Source organism: Mustela putorius, unplaced genomic scaffold, assembly GCF_011764305.1.
Source record: "Mustela putorius furo isolate JIRA1106 unplaced genomic scaffold, ASM1176430v1.1 tig00003834_pilon_pilon_pilon, whole genome shotgun sequence".
In the NCBI taxonomy this organism is placed as follows: domain Eukaryota; kingdom Metazoa; phylum Chordata; class Mammalia; order Carnivora; family Mustelidae; genus Mustela; species Mustela putorius.
Window position 1 is genome coordinate 84,282,557 of NW_025421987.1, and position 18,293 is coordinate 84,300,849.

At 39.4% G+C, this 18,293-nt stretch overlaps 1 protein-coding gene and 1 long non-coding RNA gene across 5 annotated transcripts in view; one reads left to right on the forward strand and one right to left on the reverse strand.

Moving 5' to 3' along the window:
• Positions 1–17,729, forward strand: part of LOC106005114 — a 50,864-nt gene extending 33,135 nt beyond the window's left edge. The window contains exons 3-4 of one of the 2 annotated variants that reach the window (XR_006609167.1): positions 15,216–15,321; positions 15,409–17,729. This is a non-coding gene — a long non-coding RNA (uncharacterized LOC106005114). Of the gene's footprint in view, positions 1–15,215 lie in introns of both variants that reach the window. The other variant, XR_001178273.2, reaches the window with a different exon arrangement.
• MCF2L2 (MCF.2 cell line derived transforming sequence-like 2) overlaps positions 1–18,293 on the reverse strand; it is a 247,975-nt gene that overhangs the window by 25,278 nt on the left and 204,404 nt on the right. For all 3 annotated transcript variants that reach the window (XM_004745499.3, XM_013052557.2, XM_045088666.1), the window contains 4 exons: positions 17,792–17,917; positions 8,497–8,712; positions 7,478–7,570; positions 7,227–7,305 (listed from right to left, as the gene is read on the reverse strand). In XM_004745499.3, coding sequence (XP_004745556.2) covers positions 7,227–7,305; positions 7,478–7,570; positions 8,497–8,712; positions 17,792–17,917 — 514 coding nt within the window. The remainder of the gene's footprint in view (positions 1–7,226; positions 7,306–7,477; positions 7,571–8,496; positions 8,713–17,791; positions 17,918–18,293) is intronic.

Below are 18,293 nucleotides of genomic sequence, written 5' to 3' on the forward strand. Positions count from 1 at the left end.
ACCAGCTGTTGCATGTAAGTATTGAGTCACTAGATTGTAACACCTGAAACTAATATTACACTCTATGATAATAAGTGGAATTTAAATAATTTTTTAAAAGGTAGAGCAAAGTTAAAGGATTGGATTTTAAGGCTTATTATAAATCTACAGTAATCAAGATAGTAAAGTAAAGATGTCAGGATAGACAAATAGATCAATGGGATGAAATAGAGCATCCAGAAATGGATTCACTTATATAAATAGTCAGCTGGAGAAATGGTAATGGAATAACTGGACACCAATAAACAAAAAACTGAACTTTGATCCACATTTCACACTATTTACCAAAAGATTTCTTAGGCACAAACCAAAAATATGATAAATATGATAAATTTTTTAAAACTTGGATTTCATCAGAATTAAAATCTTCTGTTCTTCAAAAGATACTCTTAAAAAAAATTAAGTAATCTCCATGTCCAACATGGGGTTTGAACTCACCAATCCTGAAAGACCCTAAAACTGAGCCAGCCAAGCACCTCCAATAGATACTCTTAAGACTATGAAAAGATAAGCCACACACCAAAAGAAAATATTTGCAAAACATAATCTAATAAAGGATTTATATCTGTGGTATATAAAAATAAACCTCTCAACACTTAAGAATGAGAAAACAATGAGCAAAAGATTTGAATGGACACTTCATTGAAAAAAGATATATGGATAGCAAAGCACATGAAAAGATACTTAAACATTAGTCACTAGGAAAAAGCAAACTAAAATCTCAATAACATACTGTTCAACACCTATTATAAGGCTGGCTTAAAGTAAAAAGACTGACAACAGCAAGTTTTGGTGAGGAATGTCGAGCCAGGGAAACTCTCACACACTACTCTGGGAATAAATAATAATTTGGAAAATAGTAACTTCTTAAAAAGTTAAATATGTACCTGCCATATGGCCTAACCATTACACTCTTAGGTGTTTACCCAAGAGAAACAAAAATGCGTGTACACAAGAACAACCCATACCTGAACATTAATAGCAGCATTATTCAAAATAGCCCAAGAAAGTGGAAATATTCATTAACAGGTAAATGAACAAAGAAATTGGGTTATATCCAAACAATGGAATACCACACTTCACTTAAAAGGGATGTACTACTGTTACACACACCAACAGGAATGAATCTCCAAATAATTATGCTGAGCGAGAGAAACCAGACCAAAGTACATGCTGTGTGATTCTCTGTATGGAATGATAAAAAAAATCAAACTAATCTATAGTAACAGAAAGAAGATCACTGACCACCTGGGAAGCAATGGAGGATAAGGGAAGGGCAGGAGAAAGGTAATACAAAGGGGCATTTGGAAACTTTTGGGGGTGATAGATGTGTTCATAGTCTTGATTGTGGTGATGCTTTCACAGCTGTGTACCTGTGTCATGTACGTGTACATTTAAGTTGCATATTTAAATATGTGCACTTTGCTATGTTAATTATACCTCGATACAGTTGTTTTAAAAATAATAGTTTGGGGCACCTGGGTGGCTTAATTGGTTAAGCATCCGAATCTTGGTTTCGGCTTAGGTCATGATCTCAGGGTCCTGGAATTGAGCTCTGCATTGGACTCCATGCCCAGTGCAGAGTCTGCTTGTCCCTTTCCTCCTGCTCCTCCTCCTGCTCTCTCTCTGTCTTTCAAACAAATAAATAAAATCTTCTAAAAAATAGTTTAAGGCCTCTGCCCAGAAACTTTTTTAAGATAAAATGCATATCTCAAGGCATTAACCCTAGTTAACCTAATTCCACAGTTTTAGGGTAGGACCCAGATTATCTACATTTGTAACAAGCCCTGCAAGTAATTCTAATGCAGGCTATCCCTAAAACATCTTTTGCAAAACTATGGTAAAGATTTCTAGAACAATCTTGTGACTAGAATGTTGCTTCGGGGGGAAAAGAAGTAACTTTTTCTGCTGGGGCTGTTACATCTTCCTGTCTTATGCCTCCAGAGCATTCATGCTCAATTACCTTAATGTGTATTTAGCACAGTATTAAGAGTAAATCATCGTGTTTCCCCATCTTACTTTTATACAAATTAAAATAAACTATACAGTGTAGTTATTATTTCTTGGCAAAGGCCAATAGTTTAAATAATGAACTTACATCACTCAGTTGTTGTGACAGAAAACTGATGTGGTGGTTTTCCAGTCACAGTTCTTAGCTTATCTTTTTCCTCATCTCATCATGCATACCCACCCTTCTATCTTCCTGTCCAACTAATAGTCAGGGAAGACACAGAAAGAATGCGAAAGGGTTGCATTCCTGATAGGCCTCTGAGGACAAAGTTTATCTTTTCATATTTACATAATTTTCCTTACTAAACACACAAATCATTGTCAGTATAAATGATAGGAAATCAATTTTCCACATGAGACTAGCATTTCTTAGCCCTCAGGCAGATATTGCCCTGAAGGCAATATCTGAACTCAACTGATGCAGCTTGTGGATTTTCCTACCAACTATCCCTTCTGCTATGAGGATCAACTGAAAAAACAAATGTGAAAGAGCAATGCCTACTCAAAGATGATTCTTAATTAATAAAACTATGCAGCAAGTGATACCTGTGAAAATAGCATAGGGAAAAAACCTCCAAAAATTCCCTCCTCCATGGGGTTATGGACATTGGGGAAGGTATGTGCTATGGTGAGTGCTGTGAAGTGTGTAAACCTGGAGATTCACAGACCTGTACCTCTGGGGATAAAAATATATGTTTATAAAAAATTAAAAATTTAAAAAAAAATTCTCTCCTCCATGAAAACAGAAAAAAACTGGCAAAGTAGTCAGAGACAATATTTTCAGAACACTAGAAATTAAGCAAAGGCTTACAGCAACGAGGAGAACACTTATTCAAGAGAAATGGCTGAATCTTGGTATGAACAGTAAGCTTTGTGGTGTTTTAGCTGCCCTGTTCCCAACCTACCCCCTCCTTCTTGATGCTAGCTTTAGAATTCAACAGCCTGCAGTCAAGGTGAAATTAGCAATCTGGCAGCCATAGGAGGGGGCAAAACAGGGTTAAAGTTTGTTCAAAGTCTCATTCCCAGAGAACTATCATTATTTAACTTGTTAAGGGGTTCCTTGGAACACCCTACTTACAAGGCTGTCTTTATTAGACCTATTCATAGCTAGCACAGTGTGAAAAGCCTTCTCTCCTGGGGCATTTGTAGACAATTGCTAGAGGCAATATTTTAACTTCTTGGCTGCCCAAGGCTGAGGCAAAAATAGGCTAATCAAAAGTTTAAAAGGAAAAACTTGGGAATGAGAGGTCCATAGTGGCTTTGAAAGCTCCCAAATATTTCTGAGAATCTAGAAGGCCATGTATAAATGCCCAAGTCTGTATGCATTTTCAGGACAAATCTAAGAAGGCCTTATGCTCTCATCTCTAGTGGGGAGAGAGCTTGGGACTCTGAACAAACAGGAAGTGAAGGATAAGGTGGAATTGTCACCTGCTTGGCTGTGTGTTGAGGGTATGTTGAAAGTGCACCCCAATATCCACACAAGCTCCTGGCAAAGACTGGAGAAATTACCAAACAAACAATAAAAACAACAAACAATACCAACAAAAACCACTGGAAATGGAGGATACTTGGATTTCTAAAATTGCCACATTTTGTTATTAAATGTCCAATTTGGGGGCACCTGGGTGGCTCAGTCGTTAATGCCTTCAGTCGCTGATGCCTTCAGGTCAGGTCATGATCCCAGGGTCCTGGGATCGATACCCCATCAGGCTTCCTGGTCAGTGGGAAGCCTGCTTCTCCCTCTCCCACTCCCCCTGCTTGTTCCCTCTCTTGCTGTGTCACTCTCTGTCAAATAAATAAATAAAATCTTTAAAAAAATAAATAAATGTCCAGTTTTTAACAGAAAAATTATATGCTATGTAAAGAAACAAGAAAGCATGACCCATACATAGAAAAAAGAAAGAAAGAAAAAAAAAGCAATCAAGAGAAATTGTCCCTGAGGAATTGAAGATAATTAGACTTCCCTGACCAAGAATTTAAATCAACTATTTAAAAACTGTTCAAAAAAAAAATAAAAAAACTGTTCAAAGAATTAAAGGAATCCATAAAAAAGAACTAAAGGAAATTATGAGAACAAACTCTTATCATATTGAGAAAATAGAATTATATTTGAAAGGGCCAAGAGAAATTCTGGCTTGAACAGTATAATAATTGAAATGAAAAATTCACTAGAGTGGCCCAAAAGCAAACTTGAACAGGCAGAAGAGAGTCATGGAACTTAGATATAGGTCAACTGAAACTATCCAGTTTGAGGAAGAGAAAGAAAAAGAATGAAATAGAAATTTCTAGCCATAAAGACCTGTAGGACTCCATCGCATACAACATAGACAGAATGGGAATCCCAGAAGTCAGAAACAAAGGGGCTAAAAGAATACTTAAAGAAACAATGGTTGAAGACTTCCTAAATTGGATAAAAAACACTAATCTCCATATCCAAATGAACTATCTACAAACTCCAAGAAATATAAATTCAAAGAGGGTTATATTTAGACATATCAAACTGTCAAAACATAAAGAATCTGAAAGCAGAAGAGAGAAAAGCAACTTGTCACATGCAAGATATTTTTTAAAAAATTATCTCTCATCTTTACATACATATGTATTTTTTAAAAAGATTTTATTTATTTATTTGATAGAGAGATAGCACAAGTAGGAAGAGCAGCAGACAGAAGGAGGAGGAGGAGCAGGCTCTCCATGGAGCAGGGAGCCTGATGTGGGACTTGATCCCAGGATCCTGGGATCATGACCTGAGCCGAAGGCAGAGGCTTAACCAACTGAGCCACCCAGGTTCCCCTGTATATGTATTATTTAGAGGGAGCATACACATGCACTGGGGTAGGGGCAGAGCGGAGGGAGAGAGAGAATCCCAAGCAGGCTCCATGCCCAGCATGAGCCCAATGCAGGGATTGATATCATGACCCTGAAATCATGACCTGAGCTAAAATCAAGTCGGACACTTAACTGACTTAGCCACTCAGGTGCCCCAAGACATTTTCAGTAAGACTAATAGTTGATTTCTTATCAGAAACTATGGAAGCCACAAAACAGTACATGACATGACATATTCAAAATGCTTAAAGAAAATGACTGTCAACCAAGAATTCTCTATCTACGGCCAACTGATTTTCAACAAGGGTGCTGTCTTAGTTTGGGCTGCTGTAACAAATTACCACAGACTGGACAGCTTATATACAACAGATATTTATTTCTCACAGTTCTGGAGGCTTGGAAGTCTGAGATCCCATGCCAGCATGGTTGAATTCTGGCAAGGATCCTCTTCTGGGCTGCAGATTGGTGACTTCTCATTATATCCTTATCACAGCAGAGAGCAGACAGAGGAAGCAAGTTCTTTCATGGCACTTATAAAGGCATTAATCCTATTCGTGATGGCTGAACTCTTATAACCACATCTATCCTAATTACTTCCCAAAGTCTTCACTTTCTCATACCATTGGGTATTACCATTGGGTAAAGTTCTAATGAATGAATTATGAATTTTGGGGGAAAACAAACATAGTTATGCCACTTGAGTCCATAACAAGTGCCAAGGCCATCCAGTGGAGAATAGAATAGACTTTTTAACAAATGGTTCAGGGACAGCAGGAGATATATATATACACACACACACACACACATACATACATATATATGTATCTATATATATATATGGAAAAATAAACTTAGATTCCTAATTCACCTCTTGTGTAAAAATTAACTCAAAATGGATCCAGGAGTTAAAACTAAATTTTTAAAGAAGAGCATAGGTGTAAATCTTGGGTTAAGCAATGGTTTCTTAGATGACACCAATACACAAGCAACCAAAGAAAAAACAGATAAATTAGACTTCATCAAGTTAAAAACTTTTGTACTTCAAAAGATATCACCAAGAAAATGAAAAGACATCCCACAGAATGGGAAAAATATTTGTAAATCATATATTTGATGAATCTAATACCCAGAATATATAAATAGTTTTTACAACAACCATAAAAAAAAAAACGAATAACCTAATTAAAAAATGGGCAAAGAAGTTGTATAGATGTCTCTTCAAAGGAAATATACAAATGGCCAATAAGCACAAGAAAAGATGCTCAATATCACCAGCATTAGGGAAATGCAAATCAAAACCACAATGAGCGACCACTTCACACCTACTGGGGTGGTAAGAAGAAGAAGAAGAGGGAGAAAAAGAGGAAGACAGTCTCAAGTGTTAGTGAGAGGGGGAGAAGATGGAACACTTATACACTGCATGTACAAAGAAGAAATGGTGCTAGTATTTTAGAAAACAATTCGGAAGTTCCTCAGAAAATTAACATAGATGGACTATGGCCCAGTATTTATTTATGATTTATATACATACATACTCTTTCAGAGGTTCACACAAAAACTTGTACACAATTTCCCTTAGCAGCATTACTCATAATATCTAAAAAATGGAGATCACCCAAATATCCATCAACTTATGAATAATAAACAAAAATGCCATAACCATACAATGCACTGTATTTCAACCATGGGAAGGAATGAAGCACTGAGACATGCCACAATACCAATGAACCGCTGAAAAAATTATGCCAAGTGAAACAGGACAGAAAGTGTCATTTTTTATATGATCCCATTTATGTACAATGCCCAGAATAAGAAAATCCATCAGATAGAAAGTAGATTAGTGGTTACTAGGGGCAGAGGGGAGAAGGGAGAAGATGGGGAATGACTGCTAATGGGTACTGGGTTTTTTTGCCGGGGAGAGTGATGAAAATGTTCTGGGGATGGCTGCATGACCCTGTGAATAGACTAACACCCACGGAATTGCACACTTTAAGAGAGTGCATTTTATGGTATGTTAATTATATCTCAGCTTCTGAAAGCAGTATTGGCCATTTAAATCCTCATTCGCATAATCTTGGGTAGCTTTGCCGCGTGGTGTTGAGAAAGTTGATCTCGGCAATTAGGTTTGTGGGGAGAACACAGCTGAAAGGCACACATCCACACACAACCACAAAAAAACCCCCCACACAACATAAAACAAGCACAGGGGCTTCCAGGTACCATGAAAATGGGGCCCACAGTTCTTTTCCTGGCCAGCCACTGCCTTCAACAATATCTCCAGTGTGCACACCCACCACAAAGTTGAAATCAGTATAATCCCCACGCTAAATTTAGCAAAGTAACCATACCTTTAATACTGTTTTGTTGTTCCATCAGTAATTTACTTATTTCTGAAAACCAACAATCTCTGATTTCTTTTGAAGCTGCCTGCAAATGGTAGAAAGGAAGATACTATGAATATCAGATCACCTGGAGCATTAACTGGACAGGGTTTTTATTCCCTGGGTGGCCTCTGGAATAATGAGACAGGAAACACTTGCCAAGCCATGGGAACACAGGAAAGAGTAGCAGACACTTATGGGGAAGATGTGAACTTTACCTGCAGGATGTATTTCTCGGGTCCATTTCGGTGGGCAATTTCAAACTTTCGGCTGCTCCCCCTGCCAAGCTGGCGAATTGACAGTGTCACCAACTATTGTATGGAAAGAAGAAAAAGTGCTGTACTACCATTTTCTCATTTTAAAATTGTCCCTGTCAGCCACTCTGTTTCTTTCTACCCTTGATAGCTCTCTTCCTCTGTCTTCCTTCTACGTGTTTTGTTGCCCTCTGTTAATGGCCCCAAGGAGCATAAAGCACAAGCACAGTGTGGCAGTGTCCTCTGTCCTTTCTTTTTCAGGAGACAACACAGACTGCATCTTTTTTATATGACAGGCTGGAGACCTCAACCTTTAAGCAAAGAGATCATTTCTCCTTTAACACCTAAGTATTTCACGAATCTGTGCATGATAGTAACTGAATTAGTATCCATTAAGAAACATAAATAACAAAAGCTACCATGAATAATTAACAACTTTAATCACAAGAGCACAAATATGTGTGTATGAGTGTGCATATATGCACATGCGTGTGGTGTGGGGTGGGATGGGGTAGTCTCATCACCAGCTATGAAATATTTCCTACATAGGCTAGAGATGATGCTTGGTGTGGACATGGGTTCCTAGACCCCCAGAATCTTTGTCAATGTTTGCATGCAAAGATATGTGGTTTAGAAGGACAAGTCGGAGACGAAATCCAGCCCATGCTCTAATCATCAAATCTTTCACCCCTCTGCCTAGAGGGTACTTTCCTAATTTGTTTGTCAGGACAGGCTACCATATGGTCCCTGTTCTCCATCTAGCACAAAGGCTCTATCCCAGCCCTGGCCCAGTCCAGTGACTGATGACAAGTTCTGACGTCGGAGTTAGAAAGGCCTGGGTGTGGAGTCTAGTTCTGTTGTGTGGCATTTGGCAAGTTAACCTCTCCTCTCTAGGCTTCAGTTTTCTTATCTGTGAAATAAGGATAACGACTTCCCTCTCCATAGGGTCGTGCCGCCTCTCCAGTGTAAAAGGACCACTTTACCTTCATAGATTTCTTAAAGCTGTAATGAGGAGCGAGTCCCTGGTCACTGGGCTCCATTCGAATCTTACAGAACACGATTCCCCTTTCAAATAGATAGATTTGCCTCTGGCTGGGCTTAAATCGAATAAAATCCTTCATTTTATAACGATCCTTGTGAACTGTCCAGACATTGAAAGAGCCATGCATCAACAGCTTGCCCAGTTTCTTGATATCATCCTTCGGGGAAGATAGACATACATGAAAGGAAGCTGTTACATTACTTGACAGGGAAAGCACTCTCGAAGGTCTGCTTGCAAATTCTAAAGTATGCTTATTCGAAGTTGAGAGTTTAAAAAGTGCCAGTTTCATCTGTGACTAAATCAAAGCTATACTTTTGTGAGCTTCACTGAGCATGGCACCGTTCAGTTATATAGATCTGTGCAAGGTAATAAACATAAAGCACATGCGAAATACTTGAACTAAAGATATTGGTATTCTGATATTTTGGCCTTTGTAATTAATCTCAGCTAGCAGAATTCTATTTCCACTTTTTTGTTTTTGATACATGACAGTCTATTTTAAAAGGGCAAGAAATTAATATTTAAGTATGTCCAGGAGAGAGAATTTTTGCTGCATTATGGACCTTTTCCATAATCATCCATGCGTTCCCCCTGCATCCCAACATCTGCTCCAGGTATGACCACCTGAGAACATGAGACTTGTTCTGAAATTTGTTATGAAAAGCTTCATATAACCTAATCTTCATAACATTGTAATGAAAATAATAATGACATTCAACTTTGCATTTCTCAGAGTAAGTGGAGAGTGCAAAGATAATCCCAAATGCCAAAATTTTTAAAGAAAGTCTATTTGGCTTCAGGGTGCATTTTATGCCTATCCCTCTACCAGCAAACACATCTTTCTCATATGTCTGGTTGGAAGTCCAAATGAGTGACCCTGCCTTCTCCGAGTTCTCTCCAAAGGGTACTACAGTGAGATGAGCTAAGAACGTTGAATTTTATCTGGTATTTTTTAAACATTAGATCACTTGAAGCAGATAATCAAGAATTTATTTTCCTGAAGGAAAATGCCAAAAGGAGAAAAGTATGTGAACAAGACCAGGACAGAGAAATTTCCCTGAGTTATGTCTAGCTGAGATAAATCCCTACAGTTTCTGAGTTAATACTACAAGTATGTACATTATTTCTAATTGGGCATTTTTATAATTTATTGTTTATATTGAACAAACTGTGAATATTGTTTTAAAAATAATTTACTGCACTTCTGAAATTCTAAAATAAAAACTTCAAGAGCATAAACTCGACTTATTTCTATGGTGCTTGTGGCATATTTTCTGTGCTATTTTTCTCTTCCTGCTTTGTAAAAGTTACATGTGTGAACTGTGGTTAATGAACCCCTCAGCGAGGAATAAAGAGTCCCCAGCCATAAGGACTGCTCTCCTAAAGGCATGATACTCCTGGTTTGTTTGCACAGGCTCAGTCTGACCATGCTCTGAGACACACGGGCAATGGGTTCATGAGGAACCTTGGGAAGTTTCACCGCTTTATCCATATCCTTCCAGGAGCCACTCTATCCCTCAGTGATTGTATTCTCTTTTAAACCCAATTTCTACTAGGTAGACATAAATAACGCAGGAAATACATTTTCGTCAAGTTGACTGGCAAAAGTTGGTGTTTAGTATTTGCCACATGAACTACAACCAGTAGTTTCTATTTTATTTTTTAAAAAGATTTATTTATTTGAGAGAGAGAGAGAGAGTGAGTGAGAGGGGCAGAGGGAGAGAGAATCTCAATCAGACTCAGCTCTGAGCACAGAGCTGGATACGGGGCTTGATCCCACGACCCTGAGATCATGACCTGGGTCCATAGCTTCACCAATTGTGTAGTTTGTATTTTATTTTAATTTTTTTAAAGATTTTATTTATTTGACACAGAGAGAGAGAGAAAGAGATTACAAGTAGGTGGAGAGGCAAGCAGAGAGAGAGGAGGAAGCAAGCTCCCTGCTGAACAGAAAGCCTGACATGGGCCTCGATCTCAGGACCCTGAGACCATGACCTGAGCTGAAGGCAGAGGCTTAACCCACTGAGCCACCCAGGCGCCCTGTAGTTTGTATTTTAAAATGTATTTATATTCCACCTCATTTCAAAAATGTGATCTATCTGATAAAAATATACATATTATAGGCAGACAGAAAATAACTAATTACTGAGGGTGAAAAAAGATTTTAAAAAATGAGATGAAGAGGCTATACATAAAACCCATATAATAAAGACATGTAAACCTACTGCAGACTAGTCTAGGACTTTCTAGTGGGCAATATAGAAGGAAACACAGAAAGTTGTATTATACATTATGTCCAAAGGCATGCCTAAACCAGTTGTTCAGCAATTTCTGAACAACTCCATGGGAGAAATTTCTCCCATGGGTCTTTGTTCTCATAAAGAGTCACCAAGTCAAATACTGAGCCCATCCTCAACCACATCCCAGAATAGATAAACAGATGGATTTTAGGTAAAGCTGTTTCTGACAACACATTTGGCAAATGTGGAGGCATCACTTCAAATCACAGCTGTTAAAAGAAATTCTAAAAGAAGCCAGAATAGAGAACCCAGATATGGATCCTTAACTCTATGGTCAACTAATCTTTGACAAAGCAGGAATAAATATCCAGTGAGAAAAATATAGTCTCTTCAACAGATGGTGTTGGGAAGCCACATGCAGAAGAATGAAACTATCCCATTTCCATATACCATACACAAAAACAGACTCAAAATGGATGAAAACTCTAAATGTGAGACAGGAATCCATCAAAATCCTAGAGGAGAACACAGGCAGCAAATTCTGTGACTTCTTGCTAGCCATGTCTCCAAAGGCAAGAGAAACAAAGGCAAAAATGAACTAGTGGGACTCCAAAAGCTTTTGCACAGCAAAAGAAACAGTCAACAAAACCAAAAGACAAGCTATAGAATGGGAGAAGATATTTGCAAATGTCTTATCAGATAAAGGGCTAATACTCAAAATCTATAATGAACTTACCAAACTCAACCCCCAAAGAACAAATAATCCAAGCAAGAAATGGGCAGAAGACATGAACAACAGACATTTTTCCAAAGAAAACATACAAATGGCCAAAAGACACATGAAAAAAATGTAAATATCACTTGGCCTGAGGGAAATATAAACCAAAACCACAATGAGATACCACTTCACACTAGTCAGAATGGCTAAAATGAACAAGTCAGGAAATGACAGATATTGGGAAAGATGCAGAGAAAGGGCAACCTTCTTAGGCTGTAAGTGGGAATGCAAACTGTGGCACACACTCCAAAAAACAGTATAGAGCTTCCTCAAAAAGTTGAAAATAGAGCTACCCTATGACCTAACAATTGCACTACTAAGTACTTACCCCAAAGATACAACTGTAGTGACCCAAAGGGGCATGTGCACCCCAGTATTTATAGCAGCAATGTCTACTATGGAAACAAACTATGGAAACAGCCCAGATGTCCAATGACAGATGAATGGATGAGAAGATATGGTATATAAATACAATGGAATTCTACTCAGCCATCAAAATGGTGAAATCTTGCTATTTGCAATGACGTGGATGGAACTAGAGGGTATTTGCTAAGGGAAAGATGTCAACCAGAGAAAGACAATTATCACATGATTTCACTCATACGTGGAATTTAAGACACAAAATAGATGATCATAGGGGAAGGGAGGGAAAAATAAAACAAGATGAAATCAGAGAGGGAGACATACCATAAGAAACTCTTAACCATAGAAAACAGACTGAGGGTTGCTGAGGGGGAGGAGGGTTGGGGCTGGAGTAACTAGGTGATGGATATTTAGGAGGGAATGTGATGTAATGAGCACTGGGTAGTATCACTAAACTTTACTTCTGATACTAAAAATACACTACATGTTAACTAACTGAATTTAAATTAAAGAAATTTAAATTCAAATTTAAATAAATTTGAATTTATTCAATAAATTCAAAATTTAAATAAAAAATTTTAAAATGACTGATTAAATAAATAAATAAATAAAATTTAAAATAAAATTAGTGGAGACATAAAATATAGGCATCTCATTACCTTTTATTAATAGAGGTTGTCTAAAAATTTTTTAAAAGTAAAAATAACTAACGCCAGAATGATGGGGGTGGGGGAACAAGCCCCAGTGTGCACTCTTTAATGACCTGTGGAGGGCTAGTAAGGTTAGTTAAGGTGTCTTCCAAGACCATGGGCTGCAGAGGAAACTGCCCTGTCTGTAGTCCTGCTAAAGAGGCAACCTTAGGCAGTGATGTTGCCATTATCACCTCTGTTTTCTCCTCCTCCTCCCTCTAGCAGCCATAACTGTTTGCACCTTGGTAGTGTCAGTTGACCAATGGATATGAATCCAGAGAGGGGCCAGCCCCTGACCGTACAGGACAATCTGATCCCTATCTGAACTGAGGCAGTAAGTAGCAGGAGTTGTAGTTGTGAGATGCTTCATAAGAGGGAAAGAGGTGGAATAAACAACAAGGCAGTAGAGCAACAAAGAAAGTGAGTCACCAGAAGACCAGAAACTATGAGGAAGAGGAAAAGACACCAATGGAGGGAAAGAACCAGACAGCAGGTGGTAAGAGGAGAAGACAGCAGGTGTGTGGATATACCTGGCACATACGGGCAGAGCACACAGGTAAGAATCCCCACTCTCTCCCAAGTCAAGATCCTAGAACTGCTATGGGTCCTGGAATTGTCCCATTCCTACCTCCATGAGCCTGGCTCTTCCCAACGCTCTATGGTCACCCATTCTAGTAAGCCCATCATCACTAAAGGTCACAGGAGGGAACTGCTGGGTCTTTTGAATCCAGCTGTAAAAGAAGGGTTGCATGTGATGGGATTGTATATCTCAATACTCAAGCCCCATCTTGCAGTGGCTGAGGTTGCGTACCCCATGCAATGCTCCTGAAGGGCAGGTGCACACATGTTGCCACCAGCCAGGATGCGTGGAGGCAATCCCACCTCCCAAGGGAAAGGACAGAGGGAGTGGAGTTCCTCTGAGCAAGACCAAAGATAACCTATGGTCATCTTTTCAACCATATGTATCCTTTCTTTCCAATCAGACTGCAGCTGGTCCCAAGACCAGGAACCACATGCATGACTCTTGTAAATATATGTCCCCCAGACACATAGTATTTATTCATTTACTGGCTTGAGTGCCTGAGGAGACATGAGGCTAAAAGCTCAGCACCATGAGGAAACTTATTCAGTGATGCCCCAGTACTAGGTTGAATAGTGACTCCCAAAAAACTCATGTCCACCTGGGACCTCAGAATGTGATCTTATCTGCAAATAAGGTCTTTGTAAATGCAATGAGCTAGAATGAAGTCCTACTAGATTAGGGTGGGCACTAATCCAAAGACTGGTGTCTTCATGAGAATAGAAAATAGACACACACGGAGAGAGAGAGAGAGAGAGAGAGAGAGAAGAGAGAGAGAGGAGAGAATCATGAAGACAGGCAGAAGACGGAGTCATATAGCGGTAAGCCAAGGAACACCAGGCACTGCTGGCAATGACTAGAAGCCAGGAGGGAAGCAAGAAAGGATTCTTTCCTGGAGCCTTCAGAGGATGCAAAGGCCTGATAATACCTTGATTTTGGACTTTTAGCCTCCAGAACCGTGGAGCTTTATTATGGCAGCTCTAAGAAAAGAATATGTCCACAATCGCTTTTTCCATCAGTGATGGCCATTGCTTGTGTGTGTTGAATCTAATGGATATGAACTCAGAGATACACCACCATTGGGTGTTGGCTACCCCAAACAGATAAGCACGTGAAAAGTCAGACGGACTCCTCCATATGGGAAATGATGGCAAAATAAACTAATACATGTTACCACTTGTCATGTGTGGAATTTTGTAGTTAAGAGCTCTGGTGTAAGAATTTCAAACGTGACTACATCAGCCACATGAAGGATCTGGCTGAGCATGTCTGGGGAAGCTAGCCTCCAGAAAGAGGCCACATTTGAATGCCCGGGTTTTCATTCCTGGTGGTGACAGCAGTGTGGGGCAGAGCTGTATACTTCTCACACAAAGGAGGAGGAAACATTTGAGTAAGTGAATCAGCAGAAAGTCAGTCCAGAAACAAAAAGCAGAAGCTATAAGATAGAGAAACCTATAACTATAATCAGTAGAAGTAAAAGGGCTCCTTCCTTTCCAATCTGACAAAGTATCCAAATGAGTCAGCCCAGGGGCCCTTTATTCAGCCTCTCTCAGGTGGCTCACACGGTGCTGGGTGCTTTTATTATGACTTAATCCTCATTTACTCCTCACAGCCGCTCTTGGGGATAGGTGCCTGGAGCGGGGAAGGATGCACAGGTGATCCCACAGAGACGTTAAGGTTATTTACTTGGCCTTCCCTCTGCAGCCAACGTTCTGCTCAGGGAAGTGAGTAATGAAATCAGAAATAATATACGTGGGCTTAGTCCATAAAACTTGCGATAAAAATACTTCATTTATTAAATGACATAAATTTGTTCCATAAAATAAAAATATTTCATTCAGCCTTTACTATTCAACTTTGGACCTTGTTCCTGACAAGTCAGGATTTAAAGGGACCTTATACGTATTTCAATTTTATGTGTTAGTTTGAATAGAAGGGAAACTAACTTTCTTTCTTTCTTCCTTCCTTCCTTCCTTCCTTCCTTCCTTTCTTCCTTTCTTTCTCAAATAGATGGAGGTAAATGACATCTCAGTGTTCCACAAAACAAAAAAGCTTTAAAGCTCCTGTGATTGAATTAAATGGAAAACTAACCAAGTGTACACAACAGGAATAAAAGGTAAATATCAGGGAGGGATTTTTTTTCTAGTTGTTTTAATTATGCATTTACCCATTCAGGTTCAATGTCTTTTCTTTTCAAACCCAGGTCAATATTGGATGTCAAGTAAAGAAACAGTTAAGTTCTGGTTTCATCCACACACACTCAGCATGTGATTTTCAGCCCCTTGTGATAAACTTCTACAAAGTTGAGTCAAAGAATCTTTCAATCATTAGATGTGAGTTAGGAGCAACTGAGCTGTTAGTAGACTCTAAACAAAAGTAGATGAAGAATGCATTCAGAGAATGAATGGCACCCTGGACAGGGAGAGGAGAGATCCAAGAAGTGGTCCAAGCTGATACACAATGTGATCTTAGGGGAGTTAACTCGACTTTCTGTGGATCTACTCATGAATCAGAAAGGGAAAATTTCACTGCCTGCTCTTCCACAATTCAATAGGATTATACAAAACTGTCAGGGTAAAGTAGCTAATGTACTAGATGTAAAGCAAGTTAAAATCTTAGTGAAAAAAAAAAAAACAAATAGAGTTTATGTCAAAGGGGCAATTCCAAGGACATAGGAGAGAAGAAAGTTCTTTGCATTTGATGTAGAGTCTCTACAATTCTATAAGCTGGTTCATCTCAATCTCATTGTATGCAAGCTGGCTTGGAATGAAATTAGAATAGATTGCTACTTACTCACGTTTTACTAATTATTTTCTCATAACTTCCTCCTCCTCTGATACTTACACTCAGAATAATAACTGGGAGTTTCCTGCCCTGTGAATGATTTCCGGGACATTCATTTGATTCAGGGAAATGGACTTCTAATAGGGGTCGCTGAGGCATGTTAAAGATAAAAAGAGCAGAAAGATGTCCCAAAATGATTAAACAAATGGCTCCCCTGAGTTTCCTTAAATGAAGAAGGAAAAAATTATTACCAAGAAAATGATCCCTCCCACACATACCCGGCAGTTCATGAATACCCTCCTGAATCATGCATCAGTAGTAAGCAGAGAGCACTCTTGAGTCCCAGGGGACAGGAGCAGCATTACCACCTGGATCGCAGTGGGGCTGCTTCTGAGATGCTGGCCAGAAAAATGCCAGGAGGGAGGGAAATAAAAAGATCACAGGTTTTTTTTTGTTGTTTGCTTGTTTCTTTTTTGCCCCTAATTAATTTGCATGGTTTGACTTATGACCAGGAAAGAAAAGAAAGGTCATTTCTTTTGCCCAGACCTCAATGAACAGTATGTTAAAACCAGGTAAAAATTAAAATGAAAAAGAGAGAAGGAAAAGTATCTGTCTGCAATTTAATCCTCAAAACGCTTCACTCCTGTGTGGTATACAGAATAGCCTTCCAAAGAGGTCTACATCCTAACCCCTGGAATCTGAGAATATGTCAGGTTATGTGACAAATGGTATTAAGGTTGCAGATGGAATTAGGGTTGTTCATCAGAGGACTTCGAGATAGGGAGATACTGTGGATATGAATGGGCAGGTCCAATGTAATCACAGAGTCCTCAAAAGTGGAAGAGAAGCAGAAGAGAAGATCAGAATGATGTGAGTCAAGAAGAACACTGATCATCGAAGGAGAAACCATGAGCAAGGGAATGTGTGTGGCCTTGGTAAGCTGGACAAGGCAAGTAAACAGATTCTGTCCTAGAGCCTCCCAAAAGGAAAGCAGACACCTTGATTTTATCCTGGTGAGACTGTGCTGTATTTCTGACCTATGGAACTATAATATAATACACTTGTGCTGCTCTAAGCCACCAAGGTTGTGGTAATTCGTTATGACAAAGATGAAAAGCGAATCCACCTGAGTCAAGATCTAGAGCACCTCCCAGTGAAAACCAGTGAAATAATAATGATGTCCCAGTCCCAAGGAATTCATATGTTTCAGAGAATGGACTGCCTAGAATTCCTGGGACTGACTCCCTCAGGGTTTACACTCACACCCAGCTTGAGAGGGCTCAACTCCCCAGCACTGCCTCTTCTGGTATTTTTCTTCAACCATTTGGATTATAGAATATATGATATATCTTTGTCAGTCCTCTTCTGAGATCTGCGACATAAAAATGGAGTTAGACTTTCACCTAGGATCCATTTTCAAAGGACTTTGCATAGAGAGAATCTGAGGCAGGAAGGAGCATCTTTTTAGTTTTTTAATAGTGCCATGAGTCAGAGAATAAATTACTCCTTCAGTACCTTCCCCTGCCCATCTATGTTCTGGCCTCTGAGTTCCTGGTTGTTTCAGAGTGTGGGTCAGTCTCCACATTCAGGACCCCAAGGAGTACAACCCAAGACTCCTGAAAATACTGAGAGGTTGCTTGGATTCCCACAGCACAGATTTATTGCACAATTTTGGCTACTTTCCTCAGAGTCAGGTTCCTTTACCATAGGCCACGTCTCTACCTTTGCCACAGCATCTCCTATCTTTGTAATATTGTGCCTGTCTTTTGCTGAACTGTTTCCACGCTTGCTATGGCCCATACCGGACATCCAGTGACTGCTGCCAGGTCCATGGCCAACTCACAGGACTTGATCAAATCTTCCAACATGGCCAAAGCTTGCTGTAGTTCGGCTGAGAATGTGGAATCCTTGGTCCTCTTTGGCCCATTCTGTGGAAACCAAATGCCTTGTTGGAAATCAAAAGGTAAACCATTTAAGCAAGTGAACCCGGGAAACAGGACAGAGAAAAGGAGCCAGAGATCCAACCAGGACAGAGACAGGGAGGGTAGATACATGGATCTCTTGCCCTGTTTCCAAAGAATGGTGGCTAAAGATACTTGTTGGTTTACATATATGATATACACACACGCAAAATCACCGACCACACTTTCTATATGTTGCACTCATGAAGAATGAAGTTCATAAAGTCATGGACATTATAGTCCTGCTGCGTAAGAAACATACTGACCTTTAAAGCATGAAAAACCCAGAGCCTTTAAATAGGCTGCTCTTCCTTTTCACACCCCTAACCCAGGAGCTACTGAA